We start from the raw sequence: 20082 nt of genomic DNA on the forward strand, positions 1-20082 counted from the left end.
CAATGGATGACCACAGCGATACTTAGCTACTGCGTCCATATGATTACGTTAACTTATGTTATAACTAAGCATTCACTTTCACTATCCTTCGTAGTGTAGTGCTGTTTTCTTGCTGGTTCATACAAGCGGAGTAAATAAATTACTTAAATAAACTGAACTAAAAAACGTTCAAAACCGAATTGTACCGCTATATTTGATAGTTTTATGGAGTTACTATAAGTTGATTAAAGAGCGGGGAGTTCGCTCGCGATCTGTAAGGCAAGTCAGCCCAAGGATTATTTTGTTAGTCGTCAAAGTGAACTACAATCAGTTGGAAAATGTCTTAACTATAACAGTGATCAAAACATGGTGTTGGGGAAGATTATCATTAGGGTAGTTTTCGCGATATGCTTGCTTTTGCTCATAGTTACGGACTATTCCGGAATTTTGCACAAATTGATTGGTGGAAATAGGTCTGATGATCACCATGTGTCACCCCGACCAACTAATCCTGGATACGGGGATTCCAAGACTGATATAGACATAGACGCTGACATCGAAGAAGAATCTGTCAAACATTTAGGTGAGTATTTCAAATTTTCTTTCATCTCTATGTAGAAAAGATTCGAATTAAAAAAATTTTTAAATTTAATTAAATCAGGCTCAATTTAGCAAAAAAAAAAATAAACAATATTATCCAAAAAATATTTACATGGCCGGTCAAAAAATTTTTCTTTCAAGAAAAATTTGTTAGTTTTTAATTCCTATAAATATATATATATATATATATATATATATATATATATATATATATATGTATATATATATATATATATATGTATATATATATATATATATATATATATATATATATATATATATATGTATGTATACAGTGCTTTTCAAATAAACTATTTACCTTAAATAATTTTAGAAAAAGCGCAAAAACAAGTCAATTAATATTTGTAGAGAAATCATTAGGTCATATTTACGCCTGCTAGGAAATGCTTACCCAGCCTTAAGGGCTTTAACCCTCTCACCCCCGTATCATCCCTTATTTTTTTAAATTACTTTTAGCTTTTTTATGGATTGTTAATGATGCATTTTGTCATTAATTCTCAAAATGAGACGACAATCAAAATCGTCTTCATTTAACTGTTGTACCAATTTAATTTTGTATGGATGGAGCTTACATTTATTAAGTTAACTTCAAGCATCAGCGAAAAGCGCTACTACCTGACTTGACAATGGCAAGTGCGACCTTGTCGAAACGTCGTCAAAATAATGGTTTTCATCAAAACCAGGAAAACTACAGAAAGCATATATACATATAATAGGCATTTCAGAAGTTTATCTTTTCATCTTGTTTTTTTGTCCTATAGCTAGTTCTTTCCAGGTATTATGATATTTCACTTGTAACAACCTAAGTCTGCTATTCCCATTTTATGGATATACCTCTGAAATGCGTCCACTAATTAACTTCTTAATTATTCTCTTAGTTTATTGTTTCACTCGGCTGTAATATTCTTTGGATATTTAAATTCATTAACAACCGTAACCCGCATTCGAAATATCTTAGTCTCTACATCCGAATTTGCTGTGTCAGTTTGGATTGCCCATATCTATGTTATCTCTATTAATTTCTGTCTAGTTTATTTCTTCTATTCTCCTTCCACACCTCAATATTTCCAATGATTTTTCCTTTTCCAGATCCTCAACTTCCTTCCTCGTTCTGCTCCATGATCTTGGTTTCACATATGTATAGGACTGTTGGTCAAATTATTGTTTTGTATGTTCAGATTTTGGCTACCCTGGATATTGTTTTCTTTATTACTTTATTTAAATTTATTCGCTGTATGACTCTAACCAAGACTACGTCTTCGAAATTGAGAGTGACACAGAGATGAAAAAAACGGTCTATGCTGGGAGTGACGTTGCGGAACCGAATAAGAAACGAAGATCTGGGAAGAAGGACGAATATTGCTGATGTTGTGGAACACATAGCGGAACTGAAATGGAACTGGGCAGGCCATGTAGTGAGAATGCATGACTCACCATGGACGAGCAAAATTACAAATCAGATAAGAGAGCAGACAAACGTAGTAGAAGAAGACCACCTACACGTTGGGCTGACAACATCAGGCGTATCACGAAAAATTGGCGACAAAGAGCACAAAATCGTAAAAATAGATGAGTTTAAGGGAGGCCTATGTCCAGCAGTGGACGTAATAAATAAAGGATGGATGATGATAATGGTTACTTGTATCTGTACACTTTCGACATCTCTTATTTTTTTATTTACATTGTCTCGCTGAGAAACACTGTACAACAGGTTGCATATAAGGTTCAACGTGAAAATTGTATAAGTTAATTTGAATACATTTTATGACATTTTATGACATACACAATATGACATTTTTTAATTTTGTAATCAGTAAATACTCAAATGTTTCTTATATTTAACCAAGATTAATATTTTATTATTGTTGTGTGTATAATCGTTTTTCCTTCCATGAAGTGTTATATACCTGAAGTTTACCGTTCATTATATAATTTTTTTTTTAAATGTGTAGTTGGACATAGTGCTGTTTACCTCTAACAACTTTTCTAAATAATGTGACATTGCATGTTAAGGTCTCTACGAAATAAACAAGACAAACATATTAAAAAGCCTATAGTATTATTTTATTAGAGACAAATATTATAATGCTACAATAATTAAGTAAAATTATAGACGATAAGTCCCAACATTGTTAAAGAGGCTCCATATCATCTTCATCTTCTTGGGGGTAATCGTTTGTGGCTACATCGCTATGTGTTAAATTTTGATAAAACGCATGACAAACCGACGAAACAAAAGGCAGTAGTGCAATTAGTCATTGTACTTTTGTTTTGTGATTGGTAATTGGATTACTGAGACTTGATTTAATTGGGCTGGAAACGTTACTTGCTGTCTTCGATACCTCATGAAGTCCACCTCATACATATTTTGATTATTGAAATCGGTCTTATAAAAGAGCTTTTCAATGTGTTCTTGTTGGACTTGTAGGAAAACACATATTGACGGTAGAACAGGCTCTTTGTTAACATTCTTTTTTCTACTTACAAAAGGAGGATTAGGTGACAGTTTCTTATTGAATAGCGTTTTGAAGTTTTTGAAATCTGCAAGTTCCATATTGTGCACTAACTTCCATATTGCCTAACTAGCTATTGCCAGTTCCATGGTGTTAAAATGGCCAAATTGGAGAGTTTCTTTCTTTTTCTCTCGATCAAAGCAAGAACACTGTCTGCTTCAATATGTGTGTGCCCTTTTAGTAAAAACTTTTGAGTGATCGTCTTTATTTGAGGGTACGTATGGAGAATCCAAAAATAGCACATTATAATACTTATAGTTTTATTTCGTCGATAGCAGTTATTGGTCCAAAGAGTGATGTCCTCTACCTGACTACGTGGAATTGTATTGTCAGCCCATTTCAAAATTGACCAGGCAATTTCATTTGCACCACGGGCCCCTTTCGATTCGTCTCAGATCATACATTGTACAGAAGAATCACTGGCATCACATAATGTAAAATTTAATGCCCAAAGATTCCTTTTGTAAAAACTAATACAATTGTTTGTTAGTGGTGAAGGCAAACATTTTTGCAAATCACCAGATAGTACTTACTATGTGTTTTGGTGACTCTTTAGCCATTATAAAGTCCAATTGTTTTAAGTTATACCGAGTTTTAGATTCAATTAGGTGAGCATCATGATCAGCCTGTACACTGGTTAGTTCATCTGCAGTAAGATTATTATTCAATAGAACGGTGAATGTACCGCAAGTGTCTATTTTGGGTGGTTTAAACTAAAACTTGAAGTCTTTATTAAAAATATCTGCGTACAACCACTTTTTTGCTCTTAGCTTTGGATCCACATGGCTTTCACTGTACAGTTGATTTATCTTTTCTATTGTAAGTGCTGTGCCCAGATAATTTCTCTTGCTCTTTTCTCTGGAATAATAACTCTCGTACTTTGGGAAGGAATTGATATGTTGATGTATACTATTTATGATTTTGGTAGGAGTTTTATTGACTAGCGTGTGTCTACCTCTTTGATCAGCTTTTATTAAACCTCCTGGCTCAATTTTTTTCAACATATTCACTACTACTAAATTAGATATACAAAGTGTGTTTAAAAACGTAACCTTGCACACCTTCAATTGCTGATTGTTCACTGTACAATGGTAGTGTAGTGTATTATTTTTAGATTTGGTAGAGTTTGGGTCTCTTTTTCTTGATCGAAGAGTAGGTTGGATGTCGACGCATGAGAAGATAAATTGCTGTTTAAAATTTGAAACATTTGTCTCAGTCCAGTATGAGTTAAAGATTTTTTGTCTTTCATATTCTGGCAATCTTTTAGAGCATTTCATGTAACACATGCAAGGAGGCTTTAACATTTTTGCAGGCATGTTTTTGCCTCTTTTACTGAGATACTCTTTTCCGCCAGCTATTTTTCGTTTGCGAACATTACAGGCCCAATTTTGTTCATTATTTACACGTTTTTTACCTTTTTGTTTGCACTTAGTTACATTTTGTACCTTTCTTTTAAAACTTTTCTCTTCTTCTAAAATAACTTCATTATGTTCATATTACGGTATATATATTATCGTTACGGCCTTCTCCAGCTGATTCTCCAAGGGAAAGTAAATGGTAAGAGAGGACCGGAAAGAAAACGCATTTCCTGGCTTCAAAATTTGCGAAAGTGGTATAACACGACTACCACTGAACTGTTCCGCGCTGCAATAAGCAAAGTGAAGATAGCCGTGATGATCGCCAACGTCCGGAACGGATAGGCACTTTAAGAAGAAGATGTTCATATTGGAATTTCCTGTATCACTGCTTAAGGATAAATCGTCCTTAAGAAGATTTTTTGTTATTTCCCCACTAGTCGTAGGAGTAGTAATAGCTTTTTCTTTTACCTTTGTTTTCGCTGGTTTACCAGGTACTACGGTACATAACACTATGTCAGGATGGTAAATGACAGTGCACACATTTAGTAGAGGTAAACAACACTAAGTCCATATGGTGTTGTTTACCTCTGACTGGAAGTGGACTTGGTGTTTATTAGAGCCAGAAAAGTTATATTCAAAAGTGCAATAATTCCAATTTTGATAAAAATGGACATAGTGTCGTTTACCTCCGGGGTACAGATATACGAAATACATTTTGAAAATTATCTAAATAATGAATATATTGCGAAGTGCATAATATATAAGAAATTGTAGATAGCTTTCGAGGAAGTGACTAAAACACAGACTACAAGAAACTGACTTTTAAATTAAAAATACGACTTCTTTATATAAATATTCTTCAGATTATATGTTTTTATGTAGATAACCATCATCATTATTTATCCATTTACCTAACTACTGGAAAGTAAAAAAGTAAAGAGACAAAACATGAGTTTAGTGGTTTATACTTTGTGAGAATTATCGTCCAAGCGAATAAATACAATGCTACTGGATATTAATTTATTTATATAGTGCCATTGTTAAAAATAAACAAGGTAAACAGAAGTGATTTAAATATTAACGATAAAAAACAATAACGTTGTTTGTTGAATTTTAATAGCAATGTATTCGACGACCGCATAAAGTACTTTTTTCAATGTAGAACTTTAAATTACTAGCCGCCAGGTGAGTGCAGCAATTATAAGGATGTAAAACAATGCAAATGGCACAAACTAAAAGAGTTGTTGCTAAAATTTGCAAGGGAGGATCAACAACCGATCAAATTTATATGCTAAAACAAATCCTGATCAGTTGCTATGAATACAACATTTCAGCACCTACTTTTCATCGATTACAAAGCCGCCTACGATACAATAGACAGAAACAAATTAATAGAAACCTTAAAAGAATTCCAAGTGCCAGAAAAAATAGTAACATCGGTTAAAAGGACAATTGGACAAACCATTTGTGCTGTGAAATGCAACGGTACAGTCTCAGAAGAATTCGAAGTAAAAAAAGGTGTTCGCCAAGGAGACGCGTTGTCTACCTCGCTATTCAATATAATTTTAAAAAAATTGTAAGGGTTAGTAAGATAAATAGGTGCGGTACTATTTTATACAAAGAACAACATACTCTGATGATAAAATTCTCATTGCAAGAAATGGAAAAGAATTGGCAATTATAGTAAAAAGACGGATTCGGGAAAGCTCTAAAATGGGACTGAAAATTAATATTAATACGTACAAGTACATGAAAATCTCGAGCAAAAAAGGAATAAACACTAGGGGCTCCTTTAAATTGGAGGTGGATAAGGAATCAGTTGTAGAATTCGAGAAGGTGGATGAATATATGTACTTAGGTACTCTTATTGATCAGACATGTAAGGAAGAAACTGAAATCAACCTGAGTCTGACCAAGAGCAACAGATGTGCTGCATTCTAAATCTATTCCATGCGCTCTGATGTTCATTGGTTATAACTCTGTTTTGCTGACAACCATAAGTTTTGTCTTAAAAGTATTAAGCTTTAGCCCATATTCAACACATATTTCGGTCACCCTATTTATAAGTTGTTGCAACTCTTTTTCATTGGATGCAATCAGTACCATGACGTCTGCGTATCTGAGATTGTTGACATTAATCCCGTTGATTTTAATGCCTGCATCTTCATCTAAGATTTCCTTGAAAATAATGATGTCAATATAAATTTTTGATAATACTGAAGTTTTTGTCATCAATTCTCGCCTGTTTTAAGAGGCCTATCAGTTTGTCGTGATTGACCCGGTCTAAGGCTTTTCGAAGTCGATAACACACACATATATACTGGTTGTTCTATATCCCTACATCTTTGCACCAGAACCTGAAAACTGAGTAATGCTTCTCTGGTTCCAAAGTTGATTCTGAAACCACACTGAGTTTCGCTTTGTTGTACTTTTGTTTTGTTGTAAATTCTCGAGTGCAGTATTTTTTACAAAATTTTCAGTGTATGTCTTATTAGTGCGATTAGTGCGATGATCGCTACATTGTTTAGCGTTTATTTTTTTCAGTATCATTACAAATATTGATAGTAGTCAGTCTGTTGATATATGTCTGTCTCGTATATCTTATTGAAGAGGTTTAGAAGAGAAATTTTGCCTTTATCGTCGAGTAGATTAAATATTTCGCTGGAAATTTCATCTGGACCAGTTGCTTTCCTGTTCTTTGATACTTGTATAGCTCCCTTCATTTTATCGAAGATTATGCTTAGACCAGTCAAGTCAACGACGCTTGGGTAGTTTGAAGAATGTATTTGTCACACATAAATTATTTTCTCCGCAACATTCTACAAAACGATCTCCTCTGTTATTACGTTGTATTAAGTTTAAAATTGCCTACAATGTTTTATTGTCTACCTTTTCCTACTTTGGCAATAAAGTCCCCCATTAATATAATAATGTTTTTCAAATGACTTATTATGATCTTTATATCATCATAAAATGTCTCTGTCATCTTCACTACTGCTCGCTGGTTGCGCATAAACTTGGATCAAATTAATATCCACTGGCTTTGAGTTTAATTGCATCCTGGCACTGGACTGGCATTTACCAGTCTCTGGCCAGCGCATCTCGCTTATCCCTAAAACTGGTACATTGAGCCTTATCATTATAATTCATTCATATCAAGACACTGCGTGCTTGTCTTCTCCTGCCGGATCTTGGCGTCCAAGGACCATTATCAGTATATCTTTTCTTATCATATGTCAGTGCCGTTATGAATGAAAAAGGAAATAATAATGGGGTGATTCCCCGTTGCCTTCTTCATCGCAGTACCACATTTATTTAGACTGCTCCAGTCATGCTTGTGGTCGTCCAGTTTCAAGCCGATGGTGGTACTGATGATCGCTACTGCCCTTCATCAGGGAGGGATGGGAAGGAAAAAGGTAACTAGATTTTAGAAGGATGAAGGGATGGGGCATGTTTTTTCTTAGTGAGTTGAGAGTAAAGCATGGCTCACGTGGGCAGAGCTATATATTATTATATAATATATATATATATATATATATATATATATATATATATATATATATATATGTTAAAATTTATATAATAAAATTTGTTTAATTTGTTTTAAACAGTTTTTTAAACAATTGTAACAATAACTTTTTTTAAGCTTTTTTGATTATTATGAACAGGAAAGGTCTCTAAAGTTCGTTTTTGAGTTATAAATAATTTAAAATTAAAAAAAAATGCAAAATATCAATTTTCAACGCTCAAATACAGAATTAAAAAAATATTATTTTTGAAGTCATTAAGTGACTAAGTTCAAGTTCAAGCCTTCATCTATCAGCTCCAGATAACAATTCTGGGCTTATTTTTATTTTAAAACACTGTTATTCATTCGTTAATCAAGCGCGTATGGCAGGGCGAGCGCTAATTTTTACAATGATAATTATTCAAACCAGCAAAAAGTTGTGCCATTGATCTTGTTTCTCTCTCTTATGCATGCCGCAGGTCGAGCGCCCGCCATGTCATAAGCGCTCTATTACCGATTAAAAAACAATATTAAAAAAAAATAAGCCCAAAATACTAATTAAGAAATTAAAGAACAAGGTTTGTACCTGAATTTATTTCCTTGGTAAATTCAAAAATACTATTTTTTATTTGTGTTTTTGAGCCGTGAAAATCGTAATTTTGCGTTTTTTTCAGTTTTAAATTGTTTATAACTCGGAAACGACCCAGTTTACAAAAAAAATTCAAGAAATCTATTTTAATCATAATTAACAAAATAATTTAAAAAAAAATTGTCCGGGCTGAAAAAATTAATTGTTACAATTTGTTTAAAAATTTTTTTTAAACCAAAAACAACTTTTCGCCTTGACGACCTGTTAAACCTTATTTTGGGTATCTCATAAAAGTGATTATGCAACAATCTCATGAGAATATTGTTCTGAACGGATACGAGCTTTTCGCATAAACTGCTATCAACGGAAGTACACTCACTAGACGCATCGTATGCAAGAGGCCCGCTTCAATTTTTTTGTAGTTACAATCATAGTAGTACCAAAATTACAACCAAATGAATTATTATCTAATACACGCAAGATTAAAGAATATCCTACATCATGTATTTGTACAGTTTTGTAATTAATAACAGTTTTTGATGTACTTTTTTTTCCTTATATGACGCATCAACCACGCATGGTTATTAGCGTGTATGGATTGTGATACAGAGTTAGAACTTAACAATAGAATATTAACTATAGCAATACATAAAGCTTGCAGTCTTTGAGAAAGGCGAAAATATTTGTAGTATTACTGTCTTTTCCAAGAGCACTGTTTAATGTTGATGGTATGTTATACATTTTGCGTTGCACATCGTACTTGGTGTACGAGACGCACAATAAAGCCTCGATGGTTAGCGGACTGTATACTTAATTAATTGAAATAAGACTCACGAAACTTACTGTAGTTACACCTTTATTTAATTTAGACTATTCACCATTCACTTATGATAATTAGATGGCTATAAGCCAGAGCTAATACAATATTTACTAGTTCAATAATAATAATAATTAGATGGCAACAAGCCAGAGCTAATGTATGTTTTTACTTTTTATAAAACTACAACTAAAAAAATGGCGTTATGCGTAATGAATGCACTGGCGCAGAAATGTCACTTGTCACCTTTTGGTGGTGGCAGGGAGAAACACTGTCACTTCCGACCGAACACACCCGAACCTACAAAGCGTCGCAATAATTTTGCATAGGTGTTGGATATTGTTTCCAACATGCTGGGGGCCAGAGCATTTCATGTGAAATCTTACAAATATAGCTACTATCTAAAATACTAGTTATACTACTTCTTACACTAAATTAATTTTATTTAAATTATTTACAATTATTCATAGAATGGCAATACTGCCACCTTTTTGACTGATCTTACATAGGTCCCATTTTTGGTTTTAACTTCAACAACCCTAACCATTTTATCCTTTCCAGGGATAACCTTGGTGATACGTGCAAGTGCCCATTTAAATGATGGAATATTGTCTTCTTTTAGTAAGACTAACATATATTCCTTTAAATTAGGTAGTTTATTTTTCCATTTTGGCCTATTTTGCAACTGTGTTAAATAGTCTTGATGCCACTTTTTCCAAAAGTGCTGTTGCATTTGAGTACAGAGATTCCAAAATTTTATACGATTTTTTGGAACTTCGGTAATATCAGGTTCTGGAAAGCTGGTTATGGGGGCTCCTATAAGAAAATGTCCTGGTGTTAAATATTCCAGATTTGTTGGATCTTGTGACATAGCCATAAGTGGTCTTGAATTCAAGATACCTTCCACTTGTACAATTAATGTATTAAATTGCTCATATGTGAGCTCATTTGTGCCCATGACTCTTTTTATGTGGTATTTGGCACTTTTTACTCCAGCCTCCCACAAACCACCAAAAACTGGGGAGTAACTGAGAATAAAACTAAATTTAATTTTTTCATTTACACCGACATTTTCTATTTTTACTGATTGATTATAAAAGTTATTAATTTGATTGTTAGCACCCTTGAACGTGGATCCATTATCACAATATACGTTCAAAGGCTTCCCACGGCGAGAAATGAAGCGCTTAAATGCTGCTAAAAAAGTTTCAGTAGTAAGGTCTGATAATAGTTCCATGTGGATAGCTTTTACAGAAAAGCACACAAAAAGAGCTATATAGGCTTTTGTGCTTATTGATTTTCTTATTCTCGATTGCTTGACGAGAAAAGGGCCACAAAAGTCTATTCCCACATTTTGAAATACTCTAGCAGCACAAACTCTTGTTTCTGGTAGAGATCCCATTAATTGTTCAGAACATTTTGCTTTAAATTTGAAGCATATTACACACTTTTTAGTAATTTTTTTTACTTCTCGGTTTCCATTTATTAACCAATAATTTAAATTTAATGAACTTAGCACTTGCCTGGGACCAGCATGAAGTAATTTCAAATGTTCATGCCTTATTATGAGATCTGTAACATGACTAGCCTTTGGCAAAATTATTGGATGCTTTTGAGTATATAAGATGTTAGAATTATGTAATCTACCACCTACTCTTAAAAGCCCATCACGTTCAACAAAGGAGACAGCGTACTTAATGGTGATTTTAAAACTATATTTGATATAAGATCTTTAATTTCCTGAGAAAAATGATAATATTGTTGACACTTTATAATTACCTTTAAAGAATTATCTAACTCTAGCAAATTTAAATTACCAGAAAATTTTTCTGTGCCTTTCAATTTACTTAGAGAATTATTTTTAAATCGTAGAATGTATGCTGTAATTCTTTGCAGTTTAGTTATATTGGAGTATTTTTTAAAGAATGTATTTTCCTTTGTTTGTATAACATGTACACTAACTTTTTGTTCAGGCATTGGATAAGGAAATTGAACAGGTAGCTCATTATGAGCAAAATTTTTGTCCAACAGCATTTTTGGACCAGTAAACCATAAGGGATGCAACTGAATATCATTAGGCTCCAAGCCTCTAGAAAGGCAGTCTGCTGGGTTTTCTTTGCTATTAATATAAAGCCATTTAAAGTTTGTGGACATGTTTTGAATTTTTAAAACACGATTAGCTACATAAGGAGTTAATTTGACAGGTTCGGTTTTTAACCAAGCCAATACTATATTTGAGTCACAATAAAGAAAAATCTTTTTAATATTTGCTTTTAACAAATTATGAATTTTAAAAGTTAAATTAGTTAACAACAAGGCACCATTTAGCTCTAGTTTAGGTATAGTTAACTTTTTATTTATTGGAACGATTCTAGACTGTGAGCAAATTAAATTAACATTAACTGTGTCATGACAAATAGTTCGAGCATAAAGTGCTGCTCCATATGCTTGCATTGATGAATCACAGTACCCTACAAGTTCAATACTTTCAGCATCAGTAAAGGCTAAATTTCTTGGAATTTTTAAAACTGGCATATTTATTAGACCAGTAATAAAATTTTTCCAAATTTCCTGCAAATCATTAGGCAGTACCTCATCCCATTTAATTTTACGAAGCCAAATTGTCTGCATTATAACTTTTGCTTTGACTAACACTGGACCTGCTAATCCTAAAGGATCATAAAATTTTGATATAAAGCTTAATACCTGTCTTTTTGTTAGACAGTCATTGATATTAATTTTTGGCGATGACAGTTTAAAATTATCAGTAATGGTATCATATGATAAACCTAATGTTTTTACAACAAAGTTGATTTTATTTATGTCAATTTCATCAAAATGTTGATTTTCTTTGGGGATATCACTTATTATTCTTGGATCGTTTGAACACCACTTGTGCAAGGAAAATGACCTTAGTTGCAAAAGAGAAATTAGTTCATTTTTGAGTTTCTTTGCTTCTTCTAAACATTTGTTTAATATCAGTAGATATAATATATTTATAAATTCTAAATAGGATTAATATATCAAATAGTTCATTTTGTACAACAGCACCATTATATAGAAAATCATTTAAGCACTTTTTGCTCTTAGATTTCATACTACCGTCAAAAACTATTCTTAATTTTGTAGTCTTCTTATCCTCTCTTATTACTGGATGGTGAGCCATAAAATAAACCTCGCCATTATTTAAAATTTTTGGATCATAATGAACAATTTTAGCATGACCAAGTTGAATATATTCATCTATGAATTTTTTATAATCAAAGTATAGAGTCGGGTTTAGAACAAACCTTTTCTCTAAGTTTTCAAATCTCTTAAGAGCTACAGCAAAAGAGTTACCTAAATTAATATTTTCTTGTTTTAGAGGCAGATTAACTTGATATTTATTTTCGATTATTTTTATTGAATTTTGAAAACTAGCCTCACAAGCTTCCTGATCACTTGTAAATTCTAAGAATACTTCAGGAACCTTTTCCATTTCCCAAAATTGAGAGATGGCAGTGTCTAAATCACTATAAGTTGTATGCATGCATACAATATTTAAATTTGAGAACTGGTTGGTTGATACAGATCCACTAACAATAAAACCTAAAAGAGTATTTTGAAGTATTAGTTCTTGGCAGTTTATTTTTTCTGCGAGCAATATTTTAAACACAACATCAGCTCCTAGTAGTAGACTGATTTCACCGCTTTGATTAAAAGTGTCATCAGACAATTGAACAAATTCTGGTATTTTAGATGTATTAAAACTAAACCTGGGTAGATTCCCTGTTATTATATCCACTACAGAACATTTTATATTTGTACTGAAGTCATATATACATGATTCTATATTCAAATCAACTGCCTTTTGGATTCTTGTGCTATTTTGTGAAATCCCTACAATATCTAAATAATTATTGTATGTCTTTAGGTTTAACCTTTTTACTAAACTATTTGTTACCAAAGAAACCTGTGAGCCTGTATCGACCAAACCTCTGACAATCAAGTTGTGACCTGATGCTGTTCTAACCTTTACCTTTACAGTAGGTAAGATTGTATTTGCTCGATTTTTATAAATCGAATTAAAATTTACTACAGCATCGTATTGCGATGAAGTGCTTGCATCTTGATTAGATTGAGCAATATTAGAACTTACTGCCACTTTTTCTAAGTGCAGTAATGAATTGTGTCCTTTGTGACAGGTTTGGCATTTTAAATTTAACCTACATTTATCAGTATGGCTGTTTAAACATAGTTTACATAGTTTGTTTCTATCAACAAAGGAAATTCTTTCATTGACTGAAAGGACTTTAAATTTTTTGCAACTATAAAGTTTATGTCCATTGATGGAACAGTATTGACATTTAACATTACTTTGTGATTTGGTTACTAAGTGTGTAAGTTGTTTATTTTCCTTCAACTTTGTTTCAGATGTACTATTAGTGGCTTCAAGAGCCATTGCCCTATTTTCGAGATATTTTAGAAATCCATTTAATGATGGTAAACTTGAACTATCTCTATCAATTTGATATGACCTATTCGTAAACTGATCTATTTTTCTAGACAGTATACAGACTAAAAGCATATCCCAGCTATCTACTGGTTGATTAAGATTTTTTAAGGCACCAATTTGTTGTTTGACCTTACTTATAAATTCTCGTAATGAACTAGCAGTTCCTTTTTGCATGGCAGGTATATCAAGAACTTGGTAAATATGTGAATTAATAATCATAGTTTCATTATTGTATCTGTTATTTAAAATTTGTAAAGCTTCATTGTATGAATCATTCACTAATGGCAGATTATTTATTAAGCTGAGGGCTTCATGTGTTAAATAATTTTTTAGATAAAATAATTTTTCTACGCTTTTTAAATTTATATTTTTGTCTATAACTGCTGTAAATATATCTATAAATGATTTATATTTAGTTAAATCTTTCCCATCAAATGTGGGAATTTCAATTGAAGGTAATTTAGTGGTACTGGTTGCATGATGCTGTGGCATATTATGAACTAAAGGCACTGTGATTTTATTGTTTTTCATGGATGTAACTCCTTGGATGGTTGCCAATAGATCTACATATTCAGCTTCTATGTCATCAATATCATCATCAAAATTTTCATCTAAATGAGCAATTTCTGTATTTAAATCAGTTATAGTTTTAAATGATTCACATAACATGTCTTTTCTAATAGAAAATAGATCATCCTTTTTTGAACTTTCTGGATCATCTTTATGTTCACTAATAAATCTTTTTACCCGACTTATAGTGCTTACCGCTTGCCTTTTCCTTGTTATCAGTTTTTCCAAATCCTTTTTAGACATATTTAAAGGCTTTGTTAAGTTAAGTGACAAAGTATTTTTAATATAAAAATGTATCTATGAGATTCTGAAACACTGATAAAAAAAAGAAAAACGGTCGTTAAAGTAAACAATTACCTTTAAAATATTAATTAAACATAACACACAAGACAATACATACAAAAATAGGACCAAATACCTATACTTATATTTTTAAAAACAGAAATCAAAGTAAATATTTGTTACTTAATAGGGTTATGTCCAATAAATTGTTAATTTTTGACGTAATGAAACGGTGAATGTCAACGCGAACACAGAGTACAGAAATCCAAGTTGGTGTCTCGGCGTTCCTTGGCTCGATGATTGTCATAAAGGGAAGAGAACAGTCTTACTTACGGTTTCGTTCCGTGTTCTATTTATTGACATTAGAGCTGGCAGCCTGGCAGCAAACTTCAGCTTGGACGCTAAATTTGGCGGGCTCCTTTTTTAATGTTTCAGGAAATATGAGAATTTGTTTTGTGGAGTAGTGGATGATTACAGTAGACTTGGTTTAATGCCATTATTGAGCTGAGAGAATCTGTAATAATGATATTTCTCTTTTTATTTTTGTTAACTATCAGAAATAGTGCTTTTAGTATCGCATACAGTTCAGCTGAGAACGTTGTTGTATATGAAGGTAATTTGTAAGCTTCTGTATAATCTGATGAGTAGATTGCTGCCCCAGTTTCGTCTTCGTTTTTGGAGGCATCGGTGTAAACTTCGAAACAGCTTCCATATTTGCTTAATATTTTTAGAAATTCTTGATTAATTTGACTTACTGGCGTTTCTGATTTGTTTAGGCGCAATAAGCTGGTGTCAGTAGATGAAAGTCGAATTGTCCAAGGAGGAGGGGATGTACTTTGTTAAATGCCATCCATCTTTTACTCGTTCACTTTACAATTTTTTATACCATCGCCCTGTAGATAGGCAGTAACCCGTCATCATTGAAACAGTAATTTCTCTCTTTTAATACAAAAGCAATATTTATAATATAACTTTTAAAAACACATAAAACAACTGTCAGCATTAGTTATTATTACAATTTATTTTACAAAATTTTTTAATAAATTTCAAGTTATTGTTAGTTTATGAACAGTCAGGATTCTAATAATAATGCAATATATAGAGTTTTGGATTCAAAAACCAAAGTGACTAGTGATATCAGAAAAAAATGGTAAATCTAAATGAGAAGGTGTACCCCGGTTGTTGTACAATTCGAAAGATCCATTCTAGAGATAATTAGGTGGAAAAATGCTGTGCACTGTGAGGTACTCAAAATATAATCCAGAAAAGAAAACCACTTCATAATACAAAACCGTTAAAACACAATCTCTCCGTTTATCCGTATTGCTTAAAGAAACACAAATTTAGAAGAATCAGCGACAATGCAGTTGTAAATAGTTGTACTTTTTATTATTATTTACTTAGTTGTTTATTATTATTTATAGGATACTTTCTATACTGTTCATGAAAAATACATGTAATCGAAATCAGTCAAGCGCGTAATTATATTTGATATGATCATGTTTTACCTTCAGTATCTAGATGTTACACTCAGAGGCAACAATTGCTAATTTTAATGTAATTGAGAATAATAATATCAGTTAGTTTTAATTATATATGGTTCAGCTGAATTACTCAAATGAGGATTTTATCTGTTTTTACTATAATAAATGTGCAGAATTTTAATTATCATTGAATAAATCGTTTTCAGCATGTGGCGATAATAAACACATCAAAAATGTCTAGGAACAAAAAGTTTTTTTCTCATGAGATACATCAATTTGGATTAAACTATAAAAAGTGACATACCGTTAATTACATACCATAAATTGAGCTTTCTCTTAGTATGCTATGATTTCTTTATGATAAAATAATCAAGGAAAAGGTAAGAAGTGTACTAATTTAATTAAATTTTTAACGCAAAAGTCAATATAGGTCAATATATATAAAAATGTAACAAAAAATGTGTGTAATTATTTGTGTTTCCTGCAACAGGATTAATTACAGTTTGACAGCTCCTTGGCAAACTTAAAATTAAATTATCAATTTCGTTTCGAGGCAATAGGATCCAATTCTGTTTAAGAAGATCTTAAAGACCTTGTCCAGTATAAACATTATGCAGATGAGAAGCAATCTATCTCTGAAGCATATCCCATACATGCTCGATGGGATTAAGATCTGGCGATTGTCCTGGCGACGGTATTGATGCAGTATGTGGCCTTGGATTATCCTGCATGTAACGCAAATCAGGACCGGCAGCAGTGACAAATGGAAGGACAACAGATTCTTAGATACGATAAATATATTTAGATTGATTCAAAGTGCCTTTTACAAAAAAACGGGTACAGTTCTTCTTCTTCTTTACTGGCTTTACAACTCGGGGTGAGTCTTCGCCGATTCCACTATCGCATTCCATCCTCTACAATCTTGTGCTTCTATTTCCCATTGTTGTACCTCAATTCTAGATAAATCGGCTTCAACATCATCCTTCCATCTTTTTCTCGGTCGGCCTACTGATCTTCTACCATCTGGTCTTTCAAAAAACACTGTCTTTAACACTCTGTCATCCTCTGATCGTACCACGTGACCTGCCCATCTTATTCGGTTTGCCTTGATATGTCTAACTATATTTTTAGTTCCATACAGAGTCACCAATTCAGCCTTGCGGCGTCTTCTCCAATCCCCTGTGAATTCATCTCTTTGAGGGCCAAATATTATTCTCAGAAAAAGAGGTCTCAGCAAGGATAGCTGCGGCAAATAGAGCATTATACTCCCTTTCAACATTATTAAGATCGAAGCTGCTAAAAAGAAAATCTAAATTAACACTGTACAAGTCGATTTTTCGCCCAATTATTACGTATGGTAGTGAAACATGGACTCTCAACCAGAAGGAAATCAATAAGCTTCTAGTATTTGAAAGAAAGGTTCTCACAATAGGGCCAAATAATATTTGGCCCTCAAAAAGATGAATTCACAGATGAATTCGATAATGAAAAATTATTCCAGCCCATATCACAACTTGTAGATCACTATATGGACGAACACCCTGTACATGCCTGAGTCTTTCTTTTCGACCAGTTTCTCTCCAACTCTCACTCTTCTTTAATCAGGGTAGAGACAAATCCCAGCTTCATCTGTGAACAACACAGAACTCCATTATTGTAAGCCTCACTGCACATGTTCTTATGCCCATCTTAATTTAAGTTAACGATTTCCATGACGTAACATGGAAACCCACAAGAGTTCACGTTCAGTTATATGTACATTTCGAAGAGCTAATCCCACCACTTACCGATTATTTAGAAGAATGGAATTTCGAGGTTTCACGTTGATGACCCCCATATCTTTCAACGATATCCAAATTGTTCATGTTGACGCCATTATCGCGAAATCACACTCTGAGACACTTTAAATTGACGTACAACATCATTTTGTGAAAGACCAGCCTGACCATCATATTCACAGCACGTACCATTTGAACATGTGTTAAATGCCGACGCTTCATTACCATCTCTGCGTTTAATAATCTTGTTTTAGTAAAATTTTAAAGAAAAATTAATACAGACTATCTTTAAAATCTGAAGTACTGTTTCTTTACAATTTGAATTAAAGGCGCTGTCTCTTTTGGCTTAATAAAAGAGTACAATTGACAGATTAATTTACGTGGCATATCTTGATTTGTAAAGAATAAGTTTTCAAATCGTATGGTACGTAATAACAAATAAGATTTCATTACAAAGTGAAATATTCAAAAAGGTTCCTTAGACATTTTTGATGCATGTATTTGGAGACGTGATTTTTCTCTTAAAAATATTTCGTATACTATAACATAGGTTTTTAAAGATTCTCTCTACATGGTTAATGTAAATTTTTGTACAAACCCCACAAGTTAGGTTTCAAATTCCGATTTATTAAGATGTCCTTGTAGCTTTGTTCGAACCTTGTGTGTTGTGCCTTGTACACTACCTACTTGTACAGAAGCCAGTATCACTCCTTTCTTTTTTTGTGTTGCTATAAAACGAGCCATTGATAAAAAATGTAATTAGAGTAAGTCTTGGAAGTGTACCTTTTTTGGATGGTTAGTCACTCGCCCACAAAGAATTTACAGCAAATGTTAATTAATGTTACACAACTTAATTTGTATATAAAAATTTATTGATGGTAGTAGTATTGTAAATATATTGACTTCATATACAATTAAAGTTAATTAAATCAAGTGCATGAAAGGTCACTTTATGCGATACAGATACTGACGTGCATTCTGCTCCGATTTCTTTTTATATGCATCAATTTTGACAGAAGGTAGAAAATAGCTTAAACATCAACATATGTCATATGCCAATATGTGCTTTACCTCTGGAGATGGTTACCATCCCAACTCGTGGTGGAAAAAGTTTATAAAAAAAAGCCATGGTAATCGCTAGATTACTGGATTTTAAAACAAAACTGTTGGTCAAAATAAATTAATATTTTAGGAGTAATTCGTGACTGAAAGTTAAAAATTACACGGCAAAAAGGCATGTTTTTAGACGGTTTTTCGCGAATACCTCATAAAATTTACATTTTGTCGGAAAAACTGTTACATGAAATATAAAAAACAAAGAGATTTGGTTTTTAATTATTACTGTAAGCTTAATATTTACAAAAGTTATGGCTGTTCAAAAGTCTACTTTTATTAATCGAAGAGCTGAAAGCTAACAAGAATGAGGGTCCATTATTTCTCATTATGGAGATAATACTTATTTCTTGTACTTTATCTCATGTAAAATATTGTATGGTATCTAACTAAGCAAAAAAGATGAAGGAGTACAAGCTATTCAGCTTTAAAAAATACATCTTCTAGGCTAAAAGAATGAGAGTACTACCTACATATGCATGCTAAAAGGATGGCAGTCCACCTAGTTTAGATTGCTGACCACAGAGGTCTCTGGTATTAGTGTTGTTTGTTGCCCAGATGTTTTATAAACATACATACCTGTGTTTATTTACAGCTTTCCGTTATTCCCGTTATTCCCATGACAGTGGCAATCGCTAGCGATTCTCATTCATTTCGATTGTAGTTAAAACTGGGGATATTTACTTTATCATTTTGACACTGCTGAAAATTTGGGTTGGCCCTATTGTTTATTGGCTGCACGCTGCACTACGCTTGTTGAATGTTTGTTTTGTTTGCGTTACGTGAACGTCTTTTTTTTCTTGTTTGAGTTGTTAAATCATAAATAGTGGCCATTCTCAATTATATTTTGAATTGAAAGAAAAGATGGCAAGAAAAAAAAAGGCGATGTGGGAGATCCTTAAGTTATAACCACTAAGATTTGACTTAGTGGTTATATTCTAATATATTTTTAAATTTACTGCAGCTTAGTAATAC

General features: G+C 32.6%; 1 protein-coding gene across 1 annotated transcript in view; it reads left to right on the forward strand.

Moving 5' to 3' along the window:
• The first annotated feature begins 211 nt into the window (after nucleotides 1-211).
• Nucleotides 212-20082, forward strand: part of geko — an 81783-nt gene continuing 61912 nt past the window's right edge. The window contains exon 1 of the mRNA XM_072546162.1: nucleotides 212-562. Within this exon, the coding sequence (XP_072402263.1) occupies nucleotides 346-562 (217 nt within the window). The 5' untranslated portion in view covers nucleotides 212-345. The remainder of the gene's footprint in view (nucleotides 563-20082) is intronic.

This window comes from Diabrotica undecimpunctata, chromosome 10 (genome assembly GCF_040954645.1).
Source record: "Diabrotica undecimpunctata isolate CICGRU chromosome 10, icDiaUnde3, whole genome shotgun sequence".
NCBI lineage: Eukaryota > Metazoa > Arthropoda > Insecta > Coleoptera > Chrysomelidae > Diabrotica > Diabrotica undecimpunctata.